At 49.7% G+C, this 22078-nt stretch overlaps 1 protein-coding gene and 1 non-coding gene across 2 annotated transcripts in view; both read left to right on the forward strand.

Moving 5' to 3' along the window:
- LOC119433109 (uncharacterized) overlaps window positions 1-6693 on the forward strand; it is a 259341-nt gene extending 252648 nt beyond the window's left edge. Inside the window, exons 10-11 of the mRNA XM_049658276.1 lie at window positions 1712-1834; window positions 6424-6693. Of these exons, the coding sequence (XP_049514233.1) occupies window positions 1712-1834; window positions 6424-6594 (294 nt within the window). The 3' untranslated portion in view covers window positions 6595-6693. The remainder of the gene's footprint in view (window positions 1-1711; window positions 1835-6423) is intronic.
- A 14915-nt stretch (window positions 6694-21608) lies between these two features.
- On the forward strand, window positions 21609-21792 carry LOC119434209 (U2 spliceosomal RNA). The gene has a single exon (XR_005188586.1). It is a non-coding gene; the product is annotated as a U2 spliceosomal RNA (small nuclear RNA).
- Window positions 21793-22078: the final 286 nt, after the last annotated feature.

Genomic DNA, 22078 nt, shown 5'->3' on the forward strand with positions numbered 1-22078 from the left:
ATATGTCATTTATGTTCGCCATATACTCTTGTCATAGTATGCCAATTTTGGTACATACCAAGTTAACGAAACTTCCATGAGAGCACAAAGACATAGGCGGCTAGATAGATAGATAGATAGATAGATAGATAGATAGATAGATAGATAGATAGATAGATAGATAGATAGATAGATAGATAGATAGATAGATAGATAGATAGATAGATAGATAGATAGATAGATAGATAGATAGATAGATAGATAGATAGATAGATAGATAGATAGAGTCGAAGCTGACAGCTGACTGACAACGAAGCGTTGCATGCTTAAAGAATACGATGGTTTTGTAATTGTTTGCATCGCTTCTAAGTAAGCCAGCAACGTCAAAGTTTCGCCACTCGTAGCATTAAACATGCACCCCTCCCCTTTTCTACAAATTTGAGCTCGGCGTCGCGTATAGTTGTTTGAGGAGTTCTTCGAGGCGATACCGAAACTGAGCGGGCACGGCTGCTACAGCGGACGAAAACGCCCTGTCACGAAGTGTCTGACGAGGTTTGAATGAGCGCACGTCATTGCAAAGACTGATTTAGCATACCGTGGCAGATTAATCCCAAGCAAAACGTGCTGTACCAGTATCTGCCACGGCGTTGAGTTTCAAACTTCGGAGTGCTTTTCTTCATGGACATCTGCCGCTTAATATGACAGCGTGGTAGCCATTTTATCGCTTCTTGAGTGCTCAATACTACCAGTGCTAACATATGGGGTAGAAACTTGGAGGCTGAAGAAAAAAAAATCGTGAAGAAATTCAGGATCGCGCAACAAGCGATGGGAAAAACTATTAGGATAACGTTAGAAGGACTAGAATAGAACGGCCTGGATTAGGACGCAAGCGGGGTGACCGATATTCTAGTTGACTATAAGAGAAGCCAAGAGAAGGGGTACCAAAAGAAGGGAAGTGCAGTAGAGGACGGCAGAAAACAAGGTGGAGTGATGAAGTTAGGAAATTTACAGGTGCAAGTTGGAATCAGCTAGCACAACACAGGGGTAAGATGATCATGATGACTATGATGATAAGACAAACAAATGGAGCTGGGCAGGGCATTTAATGCGTTGGGAATATAACCGGCGGTCTGTTAGAGTTGCGAAATGGGGGCCAAGGAATTGGAAGCGTAGTCGGGGACGGCCGAGACGCAGGTGGCAGAGGTGATTGAAGATCACTGGGAGATGCTTTTGCCCTTCAGTGCACTCAGATACACTGCAGCTACTGCTAGTGCTGCTGATGAAATCTAAGGACACCAGAGTTTTTGCATTTCGCCCCCATGGAAACGCGGCCGCCGCTGCCGGGATCCAACGCGCGACCTTGAGCTTAGCAGCACCTGGCCACAGGTGACCAAGCTATACTGTGACGGCTCACCGAAGTGCGTCAGCTTGTTATCCGCAGCCGAGATTGCGGTATCTCCGGCTCTGTGATAAAGCTCATGGGCGACGACGCGCGGCTGTTGCTCTAGCACCCCCAAACTTGAACGTCGCCTATTCATTGATCCCACGAAACTTAAATCGGCAGGACGTTTGTTGGAGTGAGCAGCCATCGGTTAAGATTTTTTGTACGCTCGAGACAGACCAGAAGAAACGTAACTTTTGTCTGTTTTGCTTGGAGATGCTGTAGCTGCACGTTTGAAAGAACGAAGCTCGTGCCAAATATGATAACTACTCGGCTGTTTTTATTTTCCAGCCGTGCGAATCGGGCCTTCCCTTGAGGCGAGCTGAATTATTCACGGGTGTCAACGTGGCAGTTGTTCAAGGGGATAACAAGACGGCCATGTTTTTCGAGAGCGAAACAACCCTCCGAAAAAAGGTAAGCACATGCACGCCTAGTTCATACACCACGAATACTTTTCTGCATGCGTGTTCAGCGTGTTTGTGTTCTTAGGAGTGGCAGACGACGGGCCTCACGTGACGTACTGGCGAAAGACAGTAGGACGCGTGAGTTGAGTTGCACGCCGGAATACGGGCTGCCGAGAGTGACTAATGCCAACAAACTACGGTACTCTCATGACATGTACAGCGTCCCGCATTTTTACCTATATCACACGAGAACACTATAGTGTGGTCGCATGTCGTCCTGAAGGCAACATCGCATTAGACGACTCTTGCACATGAGCGTGATAAATGCACTTGCGTGTACTTATGCCGGTCTGCTGATGATCGCCGCCTAAATGCGCTAAAATGAAGCGTGACGGACGCTCGCGCAATAAAGCTGAAAATGCGGGAAGCTGTACATAGAGCGAATGGGGACGATTTTATTATTGTTGGTGTCATGAGTGAAAGAACGAATGCATGGAAAACATCCCTCTTGCAAGGGAAGACAATGGGAAAGAAGATGGGGGGGGGGGACTACTTGAAGTAGGCCTCCTCTACCATATCACCCACTCTAGGATGGCCTCCTGAAGGTCGGGCCTTGGGCTGCGCAAGGCAGCCTCCCACTACTCCTCACTAGATGGGGATTGTTTGAGGAAAGAGGGGGTGCCCACATGATGTGTTTGTCTGCTCTGGGAGAGGCGCAGAATTTGCAAGAGGGAGAAAGGTAAATGGAGGGATGTATGCGGTGGAGGAGGTAAGGGGAGGAAAAGGTGCGAGTCTGCAGCTGTCGCCACAGCACTTCACAACTGCGAACGAATTTGCGCATGAGCGACGGAAAGGTTAAACGCTCTAAACGGTAGTGTGTGCAGATGTCGTAAGGCGATCCCGCGCTGTAAGCGGTGCCTCCTCCGTAGCGAGGTCCGACACATCTGATGCTTGCGCCCGGACCGTAAATCCTCGCGCACTGACACAAGCCGCCTCGTTTCCGGCAAGGCCCGCATGCGCGGGAGTCCAGATTAATGGTACAGTTTGTTGGAAACGATGGACCAAAAGGAGAGAAAGGAGAGATTGGCAGTGAGACCCTGCCCGCTCAGAAGGTATGTATGGCTGTTTTTGAGTCGCTAACGATAACTGATGACTTTGGGATTGTGAGGGCCAGGGCTATGGCCGCCTGCTCTGCCTCCTCCGAGGAAGAGCCAGGAATGAAGGCGGCGGCAGCTACCTGGCCGTGAGAGTCGATGACTGATATTGCATACTGATTCCTGTTCTCATAATCAGCGGCATCAACATAGATCCCATCTTTTGGGGAGAAGTGTTTTTGGAGAGCCTTTGCTCGCTGCTTCATGCGCTGTTTGTGGTACACAGGGTTTTTAGGAAGTGGGGGATGTAGAGGTTCTCGTGTATGTGATGTGGAATGGTGTATTTAGTCTTGGTGACAGGTGCCGGATCGAATGATAGAAAGGGTTTGTAGAATGTGTCGGCCTGTCACAGTGTTAGAAAGTCTACTATACTGGGATGTGATAGGGGCTTCCGTGAGTTCAGTAAGTGTGTTGAAGGTGCAAGTATGCATGAGCCTTTCAGTGCAGGTCCGTATATGGGGACCCTCAGAGCGAATTTATATATCTTGCATAAAAGGGTGTCGATGTGATCTGATTGTGATTTAAGAAAATGTAGATAGGGTGTTGTGAATGTAATCTTACTGATAACGAAGGCCTGGGTCAAGCGGAAGAGTTCGGCCTCCTTTTGTCCGCCATGTTTATTGGAGACCCGGCATAGAAGGCACAAGTTGTGATCAACTGTGGTGCGGAGTGTATGTAGGGTGTGTGTGTTGAGCCGGTTCCTTTAAATGTGTAAACCAAGCACCCGAAGCCTGTCCACTCTAGTAGCAGGGGTGTGGTTTAGGATGACCTGTATGTTAGATATGTGTTTTTCGGCTCCCCGTTGGGATGGCCGGAGAAGTAGGTCTGATTTTTGTGGGGAGCATTTCAGATTCATTGCCCCTGCATGAGCCACGACCGTGTTGGTTACGGCCTGAAGAGTGTCTTGAATCTCTCCATCAGAGCCACCAGTCGTCCAAAGAGTGATTTAGTCAGCGTATAGCGAAAACTTGAGATCATGAATAGATCTCAATGCTCGCGCCAACGGCATCATAGAGGGAGCAAAAGGAAAGGGGAGAGCACTGAGCCTTGGGGCGTGCCGTAACTGCCCAAAGCGCACGAGGAGGATGGCTCTGTGCCTATGTGTGTGGTTGTGGTACGGTACGCTAATAAGGTACATGTGTGGTCATGTCTTTCTGCCAACCCCAATGCGATTAAGCTCTCGGAGGATGGCGCAACCTGAAACGTTATTGAATGCTCCATGAAAGTCCAGACTCAGAATTGCTTGCGTATCTAGACTGTTATTGGGTATAATGATGTCATGCTGTAGAGCACTGCACGGGCTCGGGCTTACCCAAAAGCCCGAACCCGGCCCGGCCCGTGGGCCGGGCCGGGCCGGATAGAGCAGTTTTTTCACGGGCTCGGGCTGGGCTCGGGCACGGCCTGTGCTTTTTGACCCGGGCCCCGGACGGGCTTGGGTTTTTTGACGCGGGCCCGGGCCGGGCTCGGGCTTTCTGGTGGTGTGCATGTAACGTGCAGCGAGTTATTCTCAGGCGTCTCAACTCTGAAAAACATGTATTTTTCGGTCTCTGGCCGGGGTTCGGGCCGGTTTCGAGCCGGGCTCGGGCTGGGCTCGGGCCCAAGGTAAAGGGGTGGCGGGCCGGGCCGTGCGGGTAGCGTAGATTATTTCCGAACTCGGGCCGGGCCCGGGTCTCGCCATAAAAGTTTTGATCGGGCTCGGGCGGGCAGCCGAACGTAAAAACGGGCCCGGGCCGGGCTGAAAAAATCGTCCCGTGCAGTGATCGATCAATGCTGAATTCGAAGCATGATATCTGGGCATGAGAGAGATTTTCTAAAACCTACCATTTCTGACGGATAAAGATTGTTGTCTTCCATGTATTTTCTCAAGTGGTTGCGGATGACGTGTTCAAATGTTTTACTAAGACAAGAAGTTAGTGATATAGGTCTGAGGTTAGAAGGGTTCAATGGTTTGGTTGGCTTTGCGATGAAATATACGCTGGCATCTTTCAACGAACCAGGTAGGGTGCTAGTGTCAAAGCCATGATTGAAGTACGCCGTGACGGCTGTGAGGGAGTTGTCGTCTAGATTGCGGAGCAGTTTGTTGATGATAACATCGGGGGGGGGGGGGGTAGGGGGGGGGAGGGGGGGTGCTGAAATTGTTCGCAATTATGGCTAGGGCATGGCGAACCACTGCTTCCGTGATAGCAGCGCGTAGTCGTTCGTTGGGTTCGCCAGAATACTTTGGCATGTCATACGTCTGAGTGGACGGTAAGTGTTTATGGCGGAGGTCGTCGAAGAGTCCGTTGTCGATTGTTTTTGTGTGCATTTAACAGTTTCTTTATGCTGTGGTTGTGGTGTGTGCACGGTGTGGTAGGGTCTAATAAGTGTCCTGACAGTTGCCATGTGCACTTGTTGTTGTCAAAGTTGCCATGCATGCTTTCACATACCTGGCCCCGCTGCTGGCAGGCCAGTTGTGTGGCGCACTTGTGGATCAGGAGGTCTAATTTGGCAATTCTAAGTCTCAGCCTTTGGTTGTGCCGTCGCCTCTTCCACCTCTTGAGAAGAGACTGCTTGGCTTCCCACATATTTAGAAGCTCACTGAGCTTAGAAAGCGTAGTGCTTAGAAGTTTAGAAACCGAAGCTTAGAAACCGTAGTGATGGCGGTTTTGGGGAGCACAGTGGTAGTGTGCGTCTGGCCATCTGAGTGAAGTTGCTGAACCCATTCCGAGATGTCTTGGATGTTTGTGGGAGCTGATATCTGGCGGTCTTCTCGAAATTTGTCCCTGCTGGTAAGGTTCAGGGGTTTGGGTGCAAAGGATCTGTGTTTGAAATGTAGTGTGGTGGTAATGATGTAGTGGTCGCTACCGAGGTTAACTTCTGAGTTATGCCATGTGACGTGTTGAATTCTGTGTGTAACGGTAAGATCGGGGGAGGTGTCCTTGGCGGCGCTGTTGCCTAGCCTTGTTGGTGCATCGATGTCATTATGCAATGTGAGTCTCTGGTCTTGTATGTGGATCCATAGGGCTCTGCCCTTAAGAGTAGAAAGGGATTGACCCCACAACTGGTTGAGTGCCTTGAAATCGCCAAAAATTAAGAGGGGATGGTAGCTGGCAGCGGCAATGGCTTGTGCAAGCCATTGCCGCAATCTAGACGACAACTTCGTCATAGCCATCACGGCGTACTTCAATCACTGCTTTGACACTGGCATTCTGCCTGGTTTGTTGAAAGATGTTTGTCTCGTGGGCGATCATAGATATTGAGAATGTAAAGACAACATGCGTTATTCTTGCGAGAAATAATTTGTAGGAAACCATGCTCTATATCGACGCTGTCGAATTAGGATTGATTGGCAGTGAGGTGTCTTGCTTAAGAATCACCGTGTCGAGCCGGGAGACCTCATTGGCCAAATGTATGGAATGACTTGAGAGGGGAGTTGCATAACGCGTCTTTCTGGCGGTGTGCGCAGTGTGCCAAGCTGGCCGAGAATGCCACCTTCCTGCGGCCGGACATGTCGTTGCTGATGGTCAACGCCCACCTCGGGGACCCAACCCCGAGCTGCGTCGGTCTGGACGGCAGAGAGAGGGGCGACCTGTTTTGGCGAATCGAAGCGGTCAAGACAGCGCTCCACGTACCATGAACCCCGAGCCGAGGAGGAGGCAGCCTGCGAGAAGTTTTCGGACTGCGCGGCGCCAGTGGGCATGTGGTTCAGTGTGCTTTGTTTCATTTTGCGTTAAAGTGCTACCGCCTGGGCATCTGCATTTCTTCGCTATCATCACATACAATAGTCCTACTATATTAAATTTTCTCTCCTCCATGTATTCCGCGCTGTTCTAAATCAGTTTTTTTTTTTGACCGACTGGCTGACTGCAAGCAGTTGTGCTTCTTAAGAAAAGTGACACTATGGAACTACATGAACCAGGGCGAGGTGGCCATGGAATGGCACGAGCGTGGTAATAACGGATTGATGCGCAGTGTACTAACAGCCGCTTTTACGTACAACTCGAGAGAAGCACCATCTGTCACTATTACAAGTTTGGGCCTTCGGTATGGGTGGTTCAGCCGGCAAATGAAGTCAGTCCTTATCAAATACGGCCTGTATTTCTCTCCCCCCTCCCCAAATGTGTAGCTCACATAAGCAGCAAAGGGAGGAAACATATTCTCAGGACCTGGCCGAAACGGTCCCATGCATTCTCTTGAAGACATTTTATTGGGCGTATAGAATACTGTTTCGGATGTTGTCCTCGCCCATCACGTCAGTTATATGGATGGCACATATATTGGCGAAGAGTGCTTATTTGTAGTGTTTTGTGGGAGAGACCACGTCCTGCCGTATTCGTCCATGAAAGCATTGAGGCTTTGGGCATAGTGCTGTATAACGATGATGGTGTTCTTGGTCTTGTAGGTGACGTACTTGGTCGCGTCTTAACTGCTGCACAAGTCTGAATCTGTGTTATCAAGGGATGCTAGGATATCACGGCAAAAATGAAAGGATTTCCGTCAGCCGACGGAATCTCCACTGCAGTCACCGGCGTAAGCGGTCTCATACGTGATAAATTTGGTTACATGCGACCAGGCCTGATATTGACTCAGGCGAGATTCGTAGGTTATGAACTATATATATATATATATATATATATATATATATATATATATATATATATATATATATATATATATATATATATATATATATATATTGTTACGACGCGACACAAACGGTGTTTATTGAACAGGCCTCAGGGCGAGCAAAAAACGTTCTTTTCCTCGTCTTCTCCGCTCACACTTCTCCTCTTCTACTAATGCGGCTAAATTGACTGCAATATTCCTCCCCTCCTAGGCGAAGCCCGCCAGGCAAGTCAGCTAAGTTCTCGGTGTGAAGGGCTTGAGACGAGCGACATGCACAACCTCAGTCTTGGCGGAGCGTCGTCCAGTTGCGGTGAGACGCGCCAGTCGATAATTCACTTCACTGAGCTGGTCAACAATAACGTACGGGCCAGTATAGTTGGCAAGAAGTTTCTGACACAGGCCACGCTTGTGCACCGGACACCATAGCCAGACTAGATTCCCTGGAGAATAGGTGACATGCGGATGGTGCCTGTCGTACCGTGCTTTTGACCGGTCTTGCGAAGCCAGAGTACGTATGCGGGCCAAGCGTCGAGCTTCTTCAGCGAGACACAGAGTCTCGGCGATGGTGAGATCGTCGTGGCTGGAGAAAGAAAATATGGTGTCCAGTGTGTGACGCGGCGGACGAGCGTAGAGTAGGAAAAACGGGCTGTAGCCAGTAGTCTCGTGCTTTGCTGTGTTAAAAGCGTATGTAATGAATGGCAAAATGTCGTCCCAGTTTTTATGGTCCGATGCGACGTACGTGGACAACATGTTCACCAGTGTGCGGTTAGTACGCTCGGTCAGCCCATTTGTTAGCGGGTGATACAGTGTCGAGTGGCGAAAGCCTGGAAGCGCATTATCGAAGAAGCTCTTCCACGACATCTGCAGTAAACTGGCGGCCGCGGTCACTGATGATTACTCGAGGAGGGCCGTGACGGAGAATGATCGAATGCAGGAGGGAAAAGGAAACTTGGCTGGCAGTGGCAGATGGCAAAGCAGCCGTCTCGCAGTACCGCGTCAGATGGTCGGCACATACGATGATCCAACAGTTCCCTTTCGACGAGCGGGGAAAGGACCCATGAGATCAATTCCAACTTGCTCGAAAGGAGAGCTCGGAGGCGTCAGAGGTTGTAGGAGGCCGGCTTGCGTCGTAGTTAGGTGCTTGTGGGCCTGACACTGTGCGCAACTGGCCACATATACATTTCAGTCGACCGACGCATTCGGGGCCAGTAAAACCGTTCTTGGATACGATGAAATGTACGCGCTGCTCCGAGATGTCCGGAGGTAGGATCGTCGTGCATAACCTGCCGAATAGTGGAGCGTAGCTTCTCCGGAACTACAAGAGGAAGCGGGCACCAGTGGTTGCGAAATTCCTCTTGTAGAGTAGGTCATCACGAACACAATATGCTCGGCTTGTTGTGGAGTCATGCGCGTTGAAAAGTGTCTCTAACCTGAAGTCTTCTCGGTGCTCCTTCTCGAAGGTCTCTTTATCAGGAAATGCAGGTGCCAAAGAAGCAATCAAAAGATGAAAGTTATCGGCATCACAAAGAGTGGTGTTTAGCGGCATTCGCAAAAGGCAGTCAGCATCAGCGTGTCGGCGACCACTCATATGAAACTGTGAAGTTGTACTCCTGGAGACGTAGAGCCCAGCGCGCCAGTCGACCAGATGGATCACGAAGATTGACAAGCCTACACAACGAATGATGATCTGTGACGATTGTGAAAGGGCGTCCGTACACGTACGAGCGAGAACGTTGCACAGCAAAAATGACGGCTAGGCATTCCCGCTCCATAACGGTGTAATTGCGTTCAGGCTTACTTAACGTACGACTCGCATAAGCGATGACATGCTCGTTCCGGCCGCATCGCTGAACGGGGACTCCACCAACCCCCACGCCACTCGCATCGGTGTGGATCTCTGTTGGTGCAGCCGGGTCGAAATGCCGAAGGAGGGGACCCGTCGTCAGTAAGAACTTCAGTTGACGAAAAGAAGCGTCGCACTCGGGAGTCCACTCAAAAACGGCGTCCTTATGCAGAAGACAAGTCAGGGGATAGGCGACATCGACAAAATCAGGTAAAAATGGGCGGAAATAAGAGCAGAGGCCTAGGAAACTTCGAAGCTCTTTAACAGACCGAGGAGGCTTAGACGCTTCAACAGCTGCTGTCTTTTGTGGGTCAGGCCTGATACCATCCTTGTCTACAAGATGGCCAAGCACCAATGTCTGCCGCTCACCGAAGTGACATTTCTTAGAATTGAGTACTAGGCCGGCGTGTTCAATGCAGTCTAGGACGACTTCCAGGCGCCTGTTGTGCTCTTCAAAAGTGCTTCCAAAGATGACAACGTCCTCTAGGTAACACATGCAAATATGCCATTTGAGGCCTCACAGAATGGTGTCCATAAATCTTTCGAAAGTCGCGGGTGCATTGCAAAGTCCAAACGGCATGACGTTGAACTACAAAAGGCCATCCAGGGTTTTAAAGGCCGTTTTTTCTTAATCCGCCGGGTGCATTGGGATTTGCCAGTACCCCGATCGCAAATCTACAGAAGAAAAGTAGGATGCTGAATGAAGGCAATCCAATGCGTCATCAATTCTTGGAAGAGGGCAAACGTCTTTCTTGGTAATGGAATTGAGACGGCGGTAGTCCACACAAAATCTCCAAGTATCGTCTTTCTTTTTCACAAGTATAACTGGAGCAGCCAACAGACTAGATGATTCCTGAATTACTCCTTTCTGTAACAATTCGTGAACCTGTTCGTCGATAACCTGGCGCTCTGACGGTGACACTTTATAGGGTTTCTGTCGAACAGGCTGCGCCGACCCCGTGTTAATTCTGTGCTTGGTTCGAGACGCAGGAATAGACGGCGCGTTATCCCCCTGGGCGAAGTCGAAGATGCTTAAGTGTTTAGCCAGGACGTTCACTAATGTACGGCGCTCGTCCATGCTGATCGACTTGCTGATCATCGGCAGAATCTTCGAGTCTTCTGAGCAGATGTCAACTCGTGTATGTGGAGCATCTGCGAGCACGGCAACTGGCGTCGATCTGTGCTCTTTGAAGGAAGCAAGCTTCATGCCAGCAGGTACCACTGCGTTTTCGCGTGAAGGATTGACAACCCATAATTTGGAGCGCCGCTGAGCAACGGACACAAGACAATGTGGCAGAAAGATATTCGTCTTCATGCACGGTAAATACGCCGGCTCTACTGTGGCGTCGAAGGCCCGATGAGTGGTAGTAGCGCAGCCCACCGGCACACACACAGCTGACAAAGCAGGCACGAGAGTGTCCTCACAGGCATGAAATGCGCCATCCTCGTTTGGAGCATCCTGCATAAGCTCGCAAGAAATGTCACCACTCACAAACATCTCCCCTGTTCGGCAATCAACGGTGGCACCGCACATCTGTAGGAAATCAATACCTAATATAACATCATGTGAGGAACGGGGGAGGATTGTAAATTCAGTCATGAAAGCTCTACCACCCAGTGACACTTGTGCAGTGCAAAAACCAACAGGCCGCAACGAATCCCCGCTCACGCCACAAAATGTTGCCACTTGGTTCCATTGAAATACCACTTTGCGTCCTAATAACCTTTGGAAAGCGAGACTCATCACAGAGAAAACAGCACCTGTGTCCACTAACGCCAATGTAGACACACCATCAACGAGTACTTTCACTTTGTTCTTCAACATAAACACAGGCGGAGGCATATCTTTCAGCAGCGAATCTCCAGCGACCTCACATCCATTGGCCGCGCTCTATAGTTTTCCGACGGTGGTGATCTTGAACGACGGCGTGGTGAAGGAGACCGTTGCAATCGAGGAACCGGAGGTGGCGTCACGCTACGATCGGAGGCAGGTTGCCTCCGATCGAAAGATATTCTTCTTCATGCACCTTTGGCGATGAGGACAAAAACGGGATATATGGCCAAGAACGCCGCAGACGTAGCATGTCGGAAGCGGACGGCTTCTGCGGTAGTCTTCAGAGCTGTCAGACACGTCTGCACGCCTAGGACGAATGACTATGTCGTAACGCGGAGCATTTCCAGTGGTGGGGCGTCCAGAGGAACTTGCGTAACGAGGGCGAGGTTCAAATCAGGTATCTGAAGAGTAGTAGCCTCTCGATTCCGGTGCGTGTCGGTACTCTGATATATCCGCGACGTTGACCGACGGTTGCCATCCATTCAAAGGTACAGAAGTCGCCGGGGCTTGCGAAAGGGGGGCATCAGAGACATCAGGCAGGCGACGTGTCGTCTCGGTGTGCCTGTCCAGCTCTTCGCGGACGATCTGTCGTATGGTCGACGCCAAGTCAAATGAAGAGCTCATATCGATGCTGGCCACAGTGGTAACATTGGCCAATCGGCCAAACTTTGGCGTTATTCGGCACATCTTCAGCGCCTCGAACGTACGGCAGTGCTTCATGATATCAGACACTGAATCGAGACTGTCCTTGCCGATCAGAAAATTGTACACATCCTCTGCTATGCCCTTCAGCAGGTGGCCGACCTTGTCTTCCTCGGACATTCTTGCGTTGGCTTGCTTGCACAATGTCAACATCTCTTCGATGTAGGCAGTGCAAGTCTCACCTGGTGGCTGTGCTCTCTGTGCCAGGGTGTGCTCTGCGCGTCTCTTTTTTGCGTCCGAGTCGCCAAAGCATTCCTTTAGGTCATCAACGAAACGTTCCCACGCTGTTAATAATTCTTCGTGGTTCTCAAACCACATCAGGGCAGTGTCAGTGAGAGCGAAGACAACGTTGTTTAGTTGGTCGGTGGTGTCCCAGTCGTTGGACTTGCTTACCCGTTGGTAATGTCTGAGCCATTCTTCTACATCTTCACCTGCTCTCCCGGCGAAAACCCGAGGTTCTCGGTAGTAGCGCCACGTACCTGCAGGCATCGATCCCGGAGCTGCAGGTATCGGTCCCCGAGCGTCTCCCTTCGTTGGTCATGTTAACAGGCGAAGGGGGTAGTCCGGCGAGACGACGACTCCGGCGAAGAATAAATGGCTCCGGGTCCGTCGTTACTTCAAGTACCCAGCATCTCCCCCAAAAACTGTTACGACGCGGGATGAACGGTGTTTATTGAACAGGCCTCAGGGCGGACAAAAAACGTTCTCTTCCTCTCTCTCTCTATATATATATATAAATATATATATATATATATATATATATATATATATATAGAGAGAGAGAGAGAGAGTTTGGTAGAGGCGGCGAAGATGTTTTGAATATATTTATATCCTTGAGATTACACTGACAAAATACGCTTTGGTGACGAATGCTGGCAGTCAGTCATGGGCACGTTACTCATAGAATGTAAGTGTTATAGTTACGTTACTGTGAAAAAGTAACGTCGTTACTTTTCCGTTATTGCTAAAGACTTATGTAATAGATCACAAACCAAATGGTTGAATTTATTAATGAGGAACGTATGAAGGCATGCGGGGACCAAAATTGCACGTGGTGGAGAGGATATGGGAAAGCAGGAAGTCCGAAAAAGTGGAAAGCGCGAACTGTACGTCGGCCTTTACCGGGTGTTGCTGTTACTACTACTACTACTACTACTACTGTTGGATAACTTATTATAATAAAGGAAGAAACTGTAACGGTATTTCCTATTTCAGTTTATGTGTAATAAAGTAACAGTGTTACAGTTACAAGTTCCTCTAACTTAAAAGTACCTAGTTACAGCTACAAGTTACTGAAAAAAGTAACGAGTTAGCGGTAGTGCGTTACTGGTAACCACTTACTGCCCAAGACAGTAGACTTACTGCCCACGACTGCAGTGGAGATTCTTCAGCAGTGTGCTTAAGAATCTCCAATGCAGTCACCGGCGTAAGCGCTCTTATTCGTGATAAGTTTTGCTAAACGCGACCAGGCCTGATGACTCAGGCGAGAGTTTCGTAGGTTTACTGAAAAAAAAGTAACTAGTCAACCAGTAGCGCGTTACTAGTAACCAGTTACTGCCCAAGACTGCTCGAAGTGCGCTGAGGAAACTGCGTGAGTGAAGCGGTCTCGAGAATGCGTCAGTCTGCTCGTCTAGTCGTCAAACCGTTTTGATTCGTTGTGCCAGCCAAGGCACACAAGGCCTTCATGAAATTGCGGGTTGTTTTCTCAGAATCGAGCATCCCATCCCAATCGCTCGATTCTATGGCACACCTGGAAAACCGAAGCGATGCAAGTGGGAACTTCGACATTATGCCGTGTCCACTCATGCGGACTTCAAAACAAGAGCTTGTTTTTGACAATGTAAGATACTTCTTTATTAAAATCTGCAAAGCAAGTCTTCGACGCACGTTGCACTCCGACGGCAATCGCCGTCCAGAACTTAGAGCCTGCTGACTTGCTGCCGAGTATTGCAAATAATAAATGTATGATCGACAGTGTTATGAGAGTATTTCTTGAGGTTATGAGGAGCGTCTGCTTGGAGCATGTTTGTTTTAACAAACGTCGCATTTGTACTTACGTCGGCAAATAGTAAAAAATACTGGTTTTTGTGCCCTGTCATTCCTCGGTTACGTTGCGCCAACGTAGAATGTTTTTCGGTGAAGACCACTGAAAAAAATAAACGTCGTAGTTTCGCGCGAATGTTGCGTCATCGATTGCGATAGCAAATTATCGGACCGCTGTAGGAAGTAGGCATTGAATTCAATCTTTATTTTCTTGGGATATATAAAATAACAAAGTTTATAATAATAGTAGTAAATAGGAAGATGGTAGATTTATCGGCCGTATAAACATTTAGACATTCGCTTAGCTAAGCATGGTGTCACGCTCACACAGGCAAACATAAGCACATCTCACTCGATGTCCATGGATATTCGCTGTTAAATCGCTGGCGTGAGGAAGAGCGACAGCAGCAGCGAGCAAACTGGCCTTCGTGCGGCCTCTCGCTTCAACGTGAACTAAGCGGCGAGAACACAATGCACACAAGGCCATGAGCCCTAGGTGCGCCTAGACTTCGTACCCCCCGCAGATCACTTTGAAGATAGAGGCCGCGCTCAGCCGCTCCTAAGCAGCCGGATTTACACCACGAGCCGAATAAAATATGGTTGCAGTAATAGCGAAGAGCCGCGGACCCCGAGTTGTGGGAGTCCGATGTTGAGGCCAAACGTCATCGTGGTCTTTCTTGCCCACCAGGAACCCGACAACGGTCTTGCACGCATCGGCAAAGCTAGCACCAACTTCCCCGATGCGACGGCCAGGTTTCAACGCGAGTTTCTCAACCGGAACTTCGGAGCCAGCTGCAGTGCGTGTGACCGGTTGTGGTTCGAGCACAACGTGGTACTCGTCAGTGCAATTCGTTCGGAGGAACACCGAAGAAACGCACGACAAGCTTCGCTTACCCCCATCTCCTCGACAAGGGAGGGGCTACTGTCTTTTTTTTTAATTCCATAATACTCAACTTTCTTGCTCGAATTTTCATCTGGAAGCAGTAGGAGCATATTTACATATCTGTGCAAATTTTGAATTGTTTGAATGCAGTGGAAGTTGAGATATTCGCCAAAAACGTGATGGTTCTCTGACCGGGTACCATCCCCCCTTAATCATACGAGCAGTTCGAGACCGTCAAACTTGCGCACCCGATGCACATGAGTCAACCAATACATAAGGCCGGCACCGCGTCTGCACCTCGGCGTTCGCTTCGAGTGTCGCGTTGGGCCTGCTATCGAGCTGCACAATTTCTTAACTTCTCGCGCACCACCGCGAACTGGTTCAGAGTGGTGCAGGTCACTCGAACGAACCTGGTCCGGCGTAACGCGGGCGCGCGCCAGACGCGGCGTGTCGGTAAGGTCCCTGTATGTTCCAAAGGTATAGCGCAAACCATTGTTCAAATAGGAAAGGAGAATTTCCTTCCCGCCTTCTACCCCTCTCCTGACTTCTTCGCCGTTTTCCGCTCTCCCATTGGACAAGGCTTGACACGTGACGAATAACCCGCGCGGCTTTCGTTATCGCGGGAAAACGGCGCCATTATTTAGCGTAGAAACACCGGGACACGTGTGCGCTGTGCGTGAGCGTAGGCTTTTGCCATTTTTGAAGACGCGTTCGGCTGCAGCACGATGCCGACTTGCTGTGCTGTTAGATGTTCAACTAGCATTCTCCAGGGGGGCAAGCTTTTTGAGGTTCCTCATGGCAAACGAAACCTCAAACGGCCAGTGATATCGCTGCACCTTATCGGCAGAAGGAATCTGACTACCACCGAGGGAGGTCATTACTGAGGGAGGTTCTGATCGCTGTTCTCACCCAGTTAGCGATGAACGCGGGAAGGTGGGTGCGTTCGCGAGTTCATCATCAACCAACGACTGAGTAAAAAGAAAAAAAAAACGAAGTCACAGTTTATGCTCTGCGGCGAACAAAAGGGCGCATTTTGGCAACATGAATACCATCATGACTTCCTCATAAAATGAGCACAATGGAAGAGTCGCCAAATAAAGAGCAAAACGCAGAAAGCGCGCGGGGAAAGAAAAGCGCACGGATGCATTTCGGAAATTAAGAAAAAACGCGTTGAGGGTATTTAGCACATAAATGTATCCGCCGTGTTGTGTGTGCATAGTTTGATATAGCTCTTTGTTTTCGTAAATGCGTCAGGTAAACAGACCACCATTCGATTCCGAGAAACAATCAGCAGTAGTAAAGACTGCTTAGCATTGCGTTTAACTTGTTCTACCTTTCGTTTTCCTGGTCTGAGCGACGCAGAATCTAGTACTAATTGAAGGTACTACATATTTTACGTAGATATCTTACGTACGAACAGCCTTGTGAAAATGCGCTCAGAACAGTCTTATTTCAAGCAAGCGCTTCAACTCTCCGCAAGCGATACGAAATGAAGCGGGCGGTAGCGTCCGCGCGCTTCGCTCACTAATGGCGGCCGAGAGGGAGGGGCGAGGAGGAATCGGTGCGGAGAGGAGGAGTTTGCGCTATCATTGAAAAATACAGGGACCTTACCCGTCGGGGCCAAAGCGGACGCGCTGCATTTCAGTGTCACCGCGCAGCTAACGTGACTAGCGGCATTCAGCGCGCTTTGGCGTAGTCAGTCGACGCTACCTAGATGTAGGTGGTGTTGAGCCAGTGCGCGAATAGAACATGCCCTATGTCGCAGAGCCGCTGCATCGCGCGCTAGCTAGGCTGGCCGGCTTACAGTTCGGGTGCAAAGAAGAGATCGAGCTGAGTTGGCGCCTTTGCCGAACGGAAATGGGCTCGCTCGTCGCACCCGTGCGCGCATGCGCTGCGGCAACAGCTCATCGCCGCATATCATCGCCGCGCGGCTGCGAGCCACGTTCAACGCGCTGAACTTTCTCGGTTCGTCTCGTGGCAGTGACAGATGACGTTGTAGATGACGTAGCACCAGCGCCTCCTCTATTTTTTCAGCGCTGCTAGCACGCATGGTGCTGCCGCTTTTGTGTCGTTTTGCGATATCGCCGGCCTTTCGGCTCCTCGGACTGTGTGCTCGGGTGCTCGACGGTGTTTCGCAAATTTTTCTCGCCCTGTGGGCAGCGTGCGAAATTTCACGAGTAACATGGCAACAAGGAGCTGTGGTATTCGTGAACACCTACAGTGGAAACGGTGCCGGTTGTTTGTTCCAAGCGGGCGAGGTAAGCGATAGAGTTATTCCCCTTGCCACTAAAATAATTAGCCCTAAATGTTGTGAAACAGCTAGGCAAACTTGGGGCCTAGCTGTAAACGTGTTTTCGTGGATATAACTTTACTAGCGGTCGAAGAAATGCGTCACAGCTGACCGTCACTGCTGCACCACCTCAATTGCCGACAAAGCCGACGGAAATTGGCCCGTTGCGCTTGTCTGTGTAATAGCTTTTGCACAAGTAACTGCAATCGTCATCTTTATGAACGAGAAATCGCGAGTGCGTCCAAGTTAGCCTCGTTCGCCCCACATCGCGCCGCGAGATGCGAAAACAGAAGGAGATAACAGCGTTCCGTATTCTGCTTGCACCCCCGTAGAGAGCTGCTTTTTATCTTTATCCTTCTTGTACCACTATTGCAAAAAAAAAAAAAAAAAGCTGTTTGATTTGAATTTGCCATGAAAGCACTGTATCTATCTCAGCTTAAGAAACAGTGAGCATGACAGCTAACATGATTGTTCTAACAGATTCTTCTGTTCGTTTGCGCACGTATGCATTGTGCATTATCAACAAAGAAAAAAAAATCACCCCTTCCCCTGTCGAGAAAATAGGGGTAAACGAAGCTTGTCGTTTCCTTCCCTTTCGTTCTCTGCGATTCTCTGCTCGTCGCTGTTATCGCTTGAGTTCGATGTCTCGACTTCGCTCGGCGGCGTGGTTTGCAGCAGACGCCCGCCATCGCCGCTTGCGATTCTTCGAAATCGAATTGCTTCTAAAGTAAGTCTGTCCGTCACGTAAGACAACGAATTGCTCATACCCCCTTGAGCAATGGCTCATACCCCCGTAACCATGCTTAGCTAGACTTAGCCGGGTTCAGCTTCACTAGTTCACAGGGGTATGTGCCATTGCTCTCAGACCCTTTCTGCACTACCGCTGAGTTCACGGTGTAAGAAATATAGGTGTTGACATTCGCCGACCGCCGCGGCGGAGAGCGGGCACAAATCGTGTTCGCTGTAGCCAGGCGGTGTACAGTCGGGTTAGTTTTGGTGTCGGCACAAATCGTGTTCGCTGTAGCCAGGCGGTGTACAGTCGGGTTAGTTTTGGTGTCGGCAATAAAGCGTCGCCATGACGCTGGTAGCAAAAGAAAAGTTCAGTAACTTTTGCATATGTGGCTCTATCTTTTCAACCTACATAGCAATAAAGTCATGCAATTATATGTAGAAATAAAATGGGGTTTTGGGTATTTTCTTTTTTTTTTTAGCATGCTACAGCTTTATTTAGTCGCTTGACATGTTGCGCCAACGGGCGGCGCTTTCACTCTTATCGCTTCGGCTGCCATACCGTTCGTCTGCTTCTGCCGCTCTCTGCACCACTGCACACGTGCACACCTTTGCCTTCTACTGAGCGCTGCAACGTTTTGTTTCTGTATCGGCCGGTGGCTCCAGCGATGTACGGAAAACAGAAGGCCAGGAGACGTTTCCGTGCGGCTCTGTCGTTGATGAGCACGGGAAAGGACAGCAGGGCCACTTTTTTCCGCTTCCAAGAGAATGAAAGGTAAGCACGCTTTGTATGCAGTTCCTAGAGCCGATAGCCGCTAACCTTGGGCCGTATTCTGAAACGTTCCACTTCGGCGATATTTCTTTTTCGCTTTCAGGCGCGCTATGGTGGGCTTTCTTTTTTTTTACAAAATTGGATGAGCTGATTGGCTGGTTGAGCCCGACGTCATTCAATTTTGCTCAACCAGCCAATCAGCGCGCGCCTGAAAGCGAAAAAGAAATATCATAGACCATTTACCGGTGGCTTACAACTGTTGGAAGGGCGTCTTCCAGTAATAGGCATTCTGCAGAACTAGGAAGACAAAGAGTATACAAATATGTTGAACAAACTAATCCGTCAGTGCCTTAATTGACTAGTGAACAGGATATTCGGTGGTCAATATAATTCAGCTGTGAGCACTGCGCTAGTGCAGAAAGCACTGCAAGCGCCGTTTCCTGCGCGTTCCTGCTACTGCACCTGGAAGCGAAAAAGAAATATCGCCGAAGTTGAACGTTTCAGAATACAGCCCCATATCGAAATGGCTATGAGACGAAAGGAAGAGTATTCCGTACGCGGTATATTTCTCTGTGGTGTGTATATGCATTGAAGTTACCTATCGACAGCAGCTTCTGAGGCGAGTGAGTACTAGCTGAACCGCTGACGGAAATTGCGTTTCGTTATATCTCGGTGACTGTTGTTCACTTTATTCAATAAAAAACTGTTAACCCATCTTTGCTGAAGATCCTTGAATGCTTGCTGCACGGACAAAGGGGTTAAGTTAGAGAACATTGTGCTTGCCTGTTCTCGATTAGACATTGCAAGTCACCTAGAGCTTCACAAGGTGCAGAGACCAATTGAAGGAGCACTGCGCTAGTGCAGAAAGCACTGCAAGCGCCGTTTCCTGCGCGTTCCTGCATTTTACGTTGCGCGGCGAAATGTGTCGCGAAAAAAAAAATAAAAGAAAACGCCTGGTTGTCTGTTCTTCTTTATCGAATATTCATCTGCGATGTGCGATGTTCGCGGTTGTTAACTGAGAACTAAGCAGGCGAGCAGCTGACCTAGCCGTGCTGTAGCCACGCCCCATCGGCCTCTGAGCCGCAGCGCCCCCCTACACCACGGTGTCACGACCGCCTGGCGCGCCGATAAAGCGACGGGCTTTCTCTGCATCACGCCGCCGCGCGCGCCGATCCAGGCGGCCGTGACGGTGGAGCTGTGGCACATGCGCCGGCCGCAGCTGCGTGGGGGGCGCTGCGGCTCAGGGGCCGATGGGGCGTGGCTACAGCGAACACTATCTGTCCGCGCCATTGGGCGGAGTATCAGCACTTGAACGATTTCTTACACCGTGGTTGAGTTGCAGTACCGTAGTTGAGTTGCGACGCGCTCAGCTTTAGGAATGCGAGTGGCAGATTTCACAGCGCGCACCGCAAACCCGCGAACGCGTTCTGCTTGATGCTGGCGTGTCTCTCACCGGATCAAAGCGAGATTTGCCCGTCGACGTCGTTGCCTTTCTGCGCCGCTTGGCGAAGCAGTAGGCGGCATGTAAGCACTGCTGATGCATGTTGAAGCAGCACTCCGTAGGCGACCTGGTCATCATCATCATGATCAGCCTATAGTTATATCCACTGCAGGACGAATGCCTCTCCCGGCAATCTCCAATTAACTCTGTCTGGGGCTAGCTGGTTCCAACTTGCACCTGCAAATTTTCTAGCGACGAGGTGCCACAGACTAATCCGACGCGAAACACAAATCCTGTGCGGAAAGTTCCAACACCAGCGTAGCAGAGGCCCACGTTGGGGCCTCTGCTATGCTGTGACTACCGTAGCGCTTCCTGTCGGCACTCGTTAGCGTCACTATGCAGTGCTTCGCTTCACCTCTCCTAGATAGCGCCGCCATCCCTCTAAACAAAAATTCAAGGTTTCATTAGCCATCGCCTAAGAGACGCGAAGGCGAAAGCCTTGTAAAGCCTGCTGTAATTCACCTTAATCCTCATGAGTCGCTCTAATCCTCTTAAATCCTCCCTAATTCACCTTAATCTACCTTATGCAACCTAAATCCTCCTTTATCCCTTTAATCGGTCTTAATATACCCTAGCCCTCATTCATCCACTTTAATCGTCCTTAATGCATCCTAATCCTCCTTAATAGACATTAGTCCACCTTAATCGACCGTAATCAACCCCAAATCATCTTAATGCACCCTAATCCACCTTAAACATCTTGATGCACCCTAATCCACCTTAAATCATCAAATCCCCCTTAATCCTCACTAACCCACCCTAATCCTTATTCCGCCTTGACCAACCTTAATCAACAGTAATCCCCCTTAATCCAAGCACTAGTGAATCATTAATTACCTGCTGATCGTCACGTGATAATTCCTGTACCTCACAAAGCTTCCTTGAAACAGACATCTAAGGCTTTCGCCTTAAAACTTGTTTTACTTGTTGGCGCGGGACGTCACATCAGTTACATCATGCAAAGGAAGTTCATGGCCGACCCCGGCATAAAACACTTTCGTGTTAAAAATTCAATGTCATTGCACTCTGTGAAGGTGGATGACCAGTGAAGCTGTGTATGTGGTGATTGACCGTTGCTGCGGTACACGTTCCAGTTTACGGGATCGGGGCCACGTGGACGGTTTGCATTTCTTTCCGCCTCGCGGTCCTGGTGGCCTGCACGCTTACGCTTGGCGTCTGCGGCCCGCTCATCGTCGGTGGTCTCCTTCCGCCGCCTCCGCGCCCATTCCCTTCTCCATTTACTCCGTCTTTCTTGATTGTTCTTCAGACCGTACAGTACGCGGCCTACCCATTTCACAGTCAGAGCAGAACTGAGGAAAGTAGGCTACGTAGAGCATGACGTCAGGAGACAAAAGACACTCAGATTGGTCAAAAGGCACTAGTTTCAATATGCGGGATGGCCTACACGTGTATGGTGCGAACGTAGACATTGCCGACGTGGGTCAAAATGTAGTATCTGTTCTTATCAGCTTAATATTTGATTCGGGTTGTATTTGTATCCAAGATATTAAACTTAGTTTTGCAAGTTGGCAAGGGTGCTTGACGAGTGCTTCACCTTCGCCGCGGGTCGGCAAGGTATTGCACCATGTTCGGGATTATTGGTCTACGGACATCGATCCGCTGGAAACTAACCATATACAGGTTCGCTGTAAAACGTACAACTCCCACAGAAAAAGTTTGCACAAGTGACCGATGGCCATAGCGATACAATTGCGACACGCGGCGCTCTTTTGCCGGTGTACGCTGTTAGAGAGAACAAGCGTGCCAGAAATTATGTAACATTTAAAGCGGAAGTGGCCGGCAGCATGCAGCCCGTCCAAAACCCCACATTTCGAATGGTACCTATTATGCTGTCTTATGCGCCCGATTAAAAAAGTTGTCGCAGTTTCACCTGAAAG

The sequence above is a fragment of the Dermacentor silvarum genome, chromosome 11 (genome assembly GCF_013339745.2).
Source record: "Dermacentor silvarum isolate Dsil-2018 chromosome 11, BIME_Dsil_1.4, whole genome shotgun sequence".
In the NCBI taxonomy this organism is placed as follows: domain Eukaryota; kingdom Metazoa; phylum Arthropoda; class Arachnida; order Ixodida; family Ixodidae; genus Dermacentor; species Dermacentor silvarum.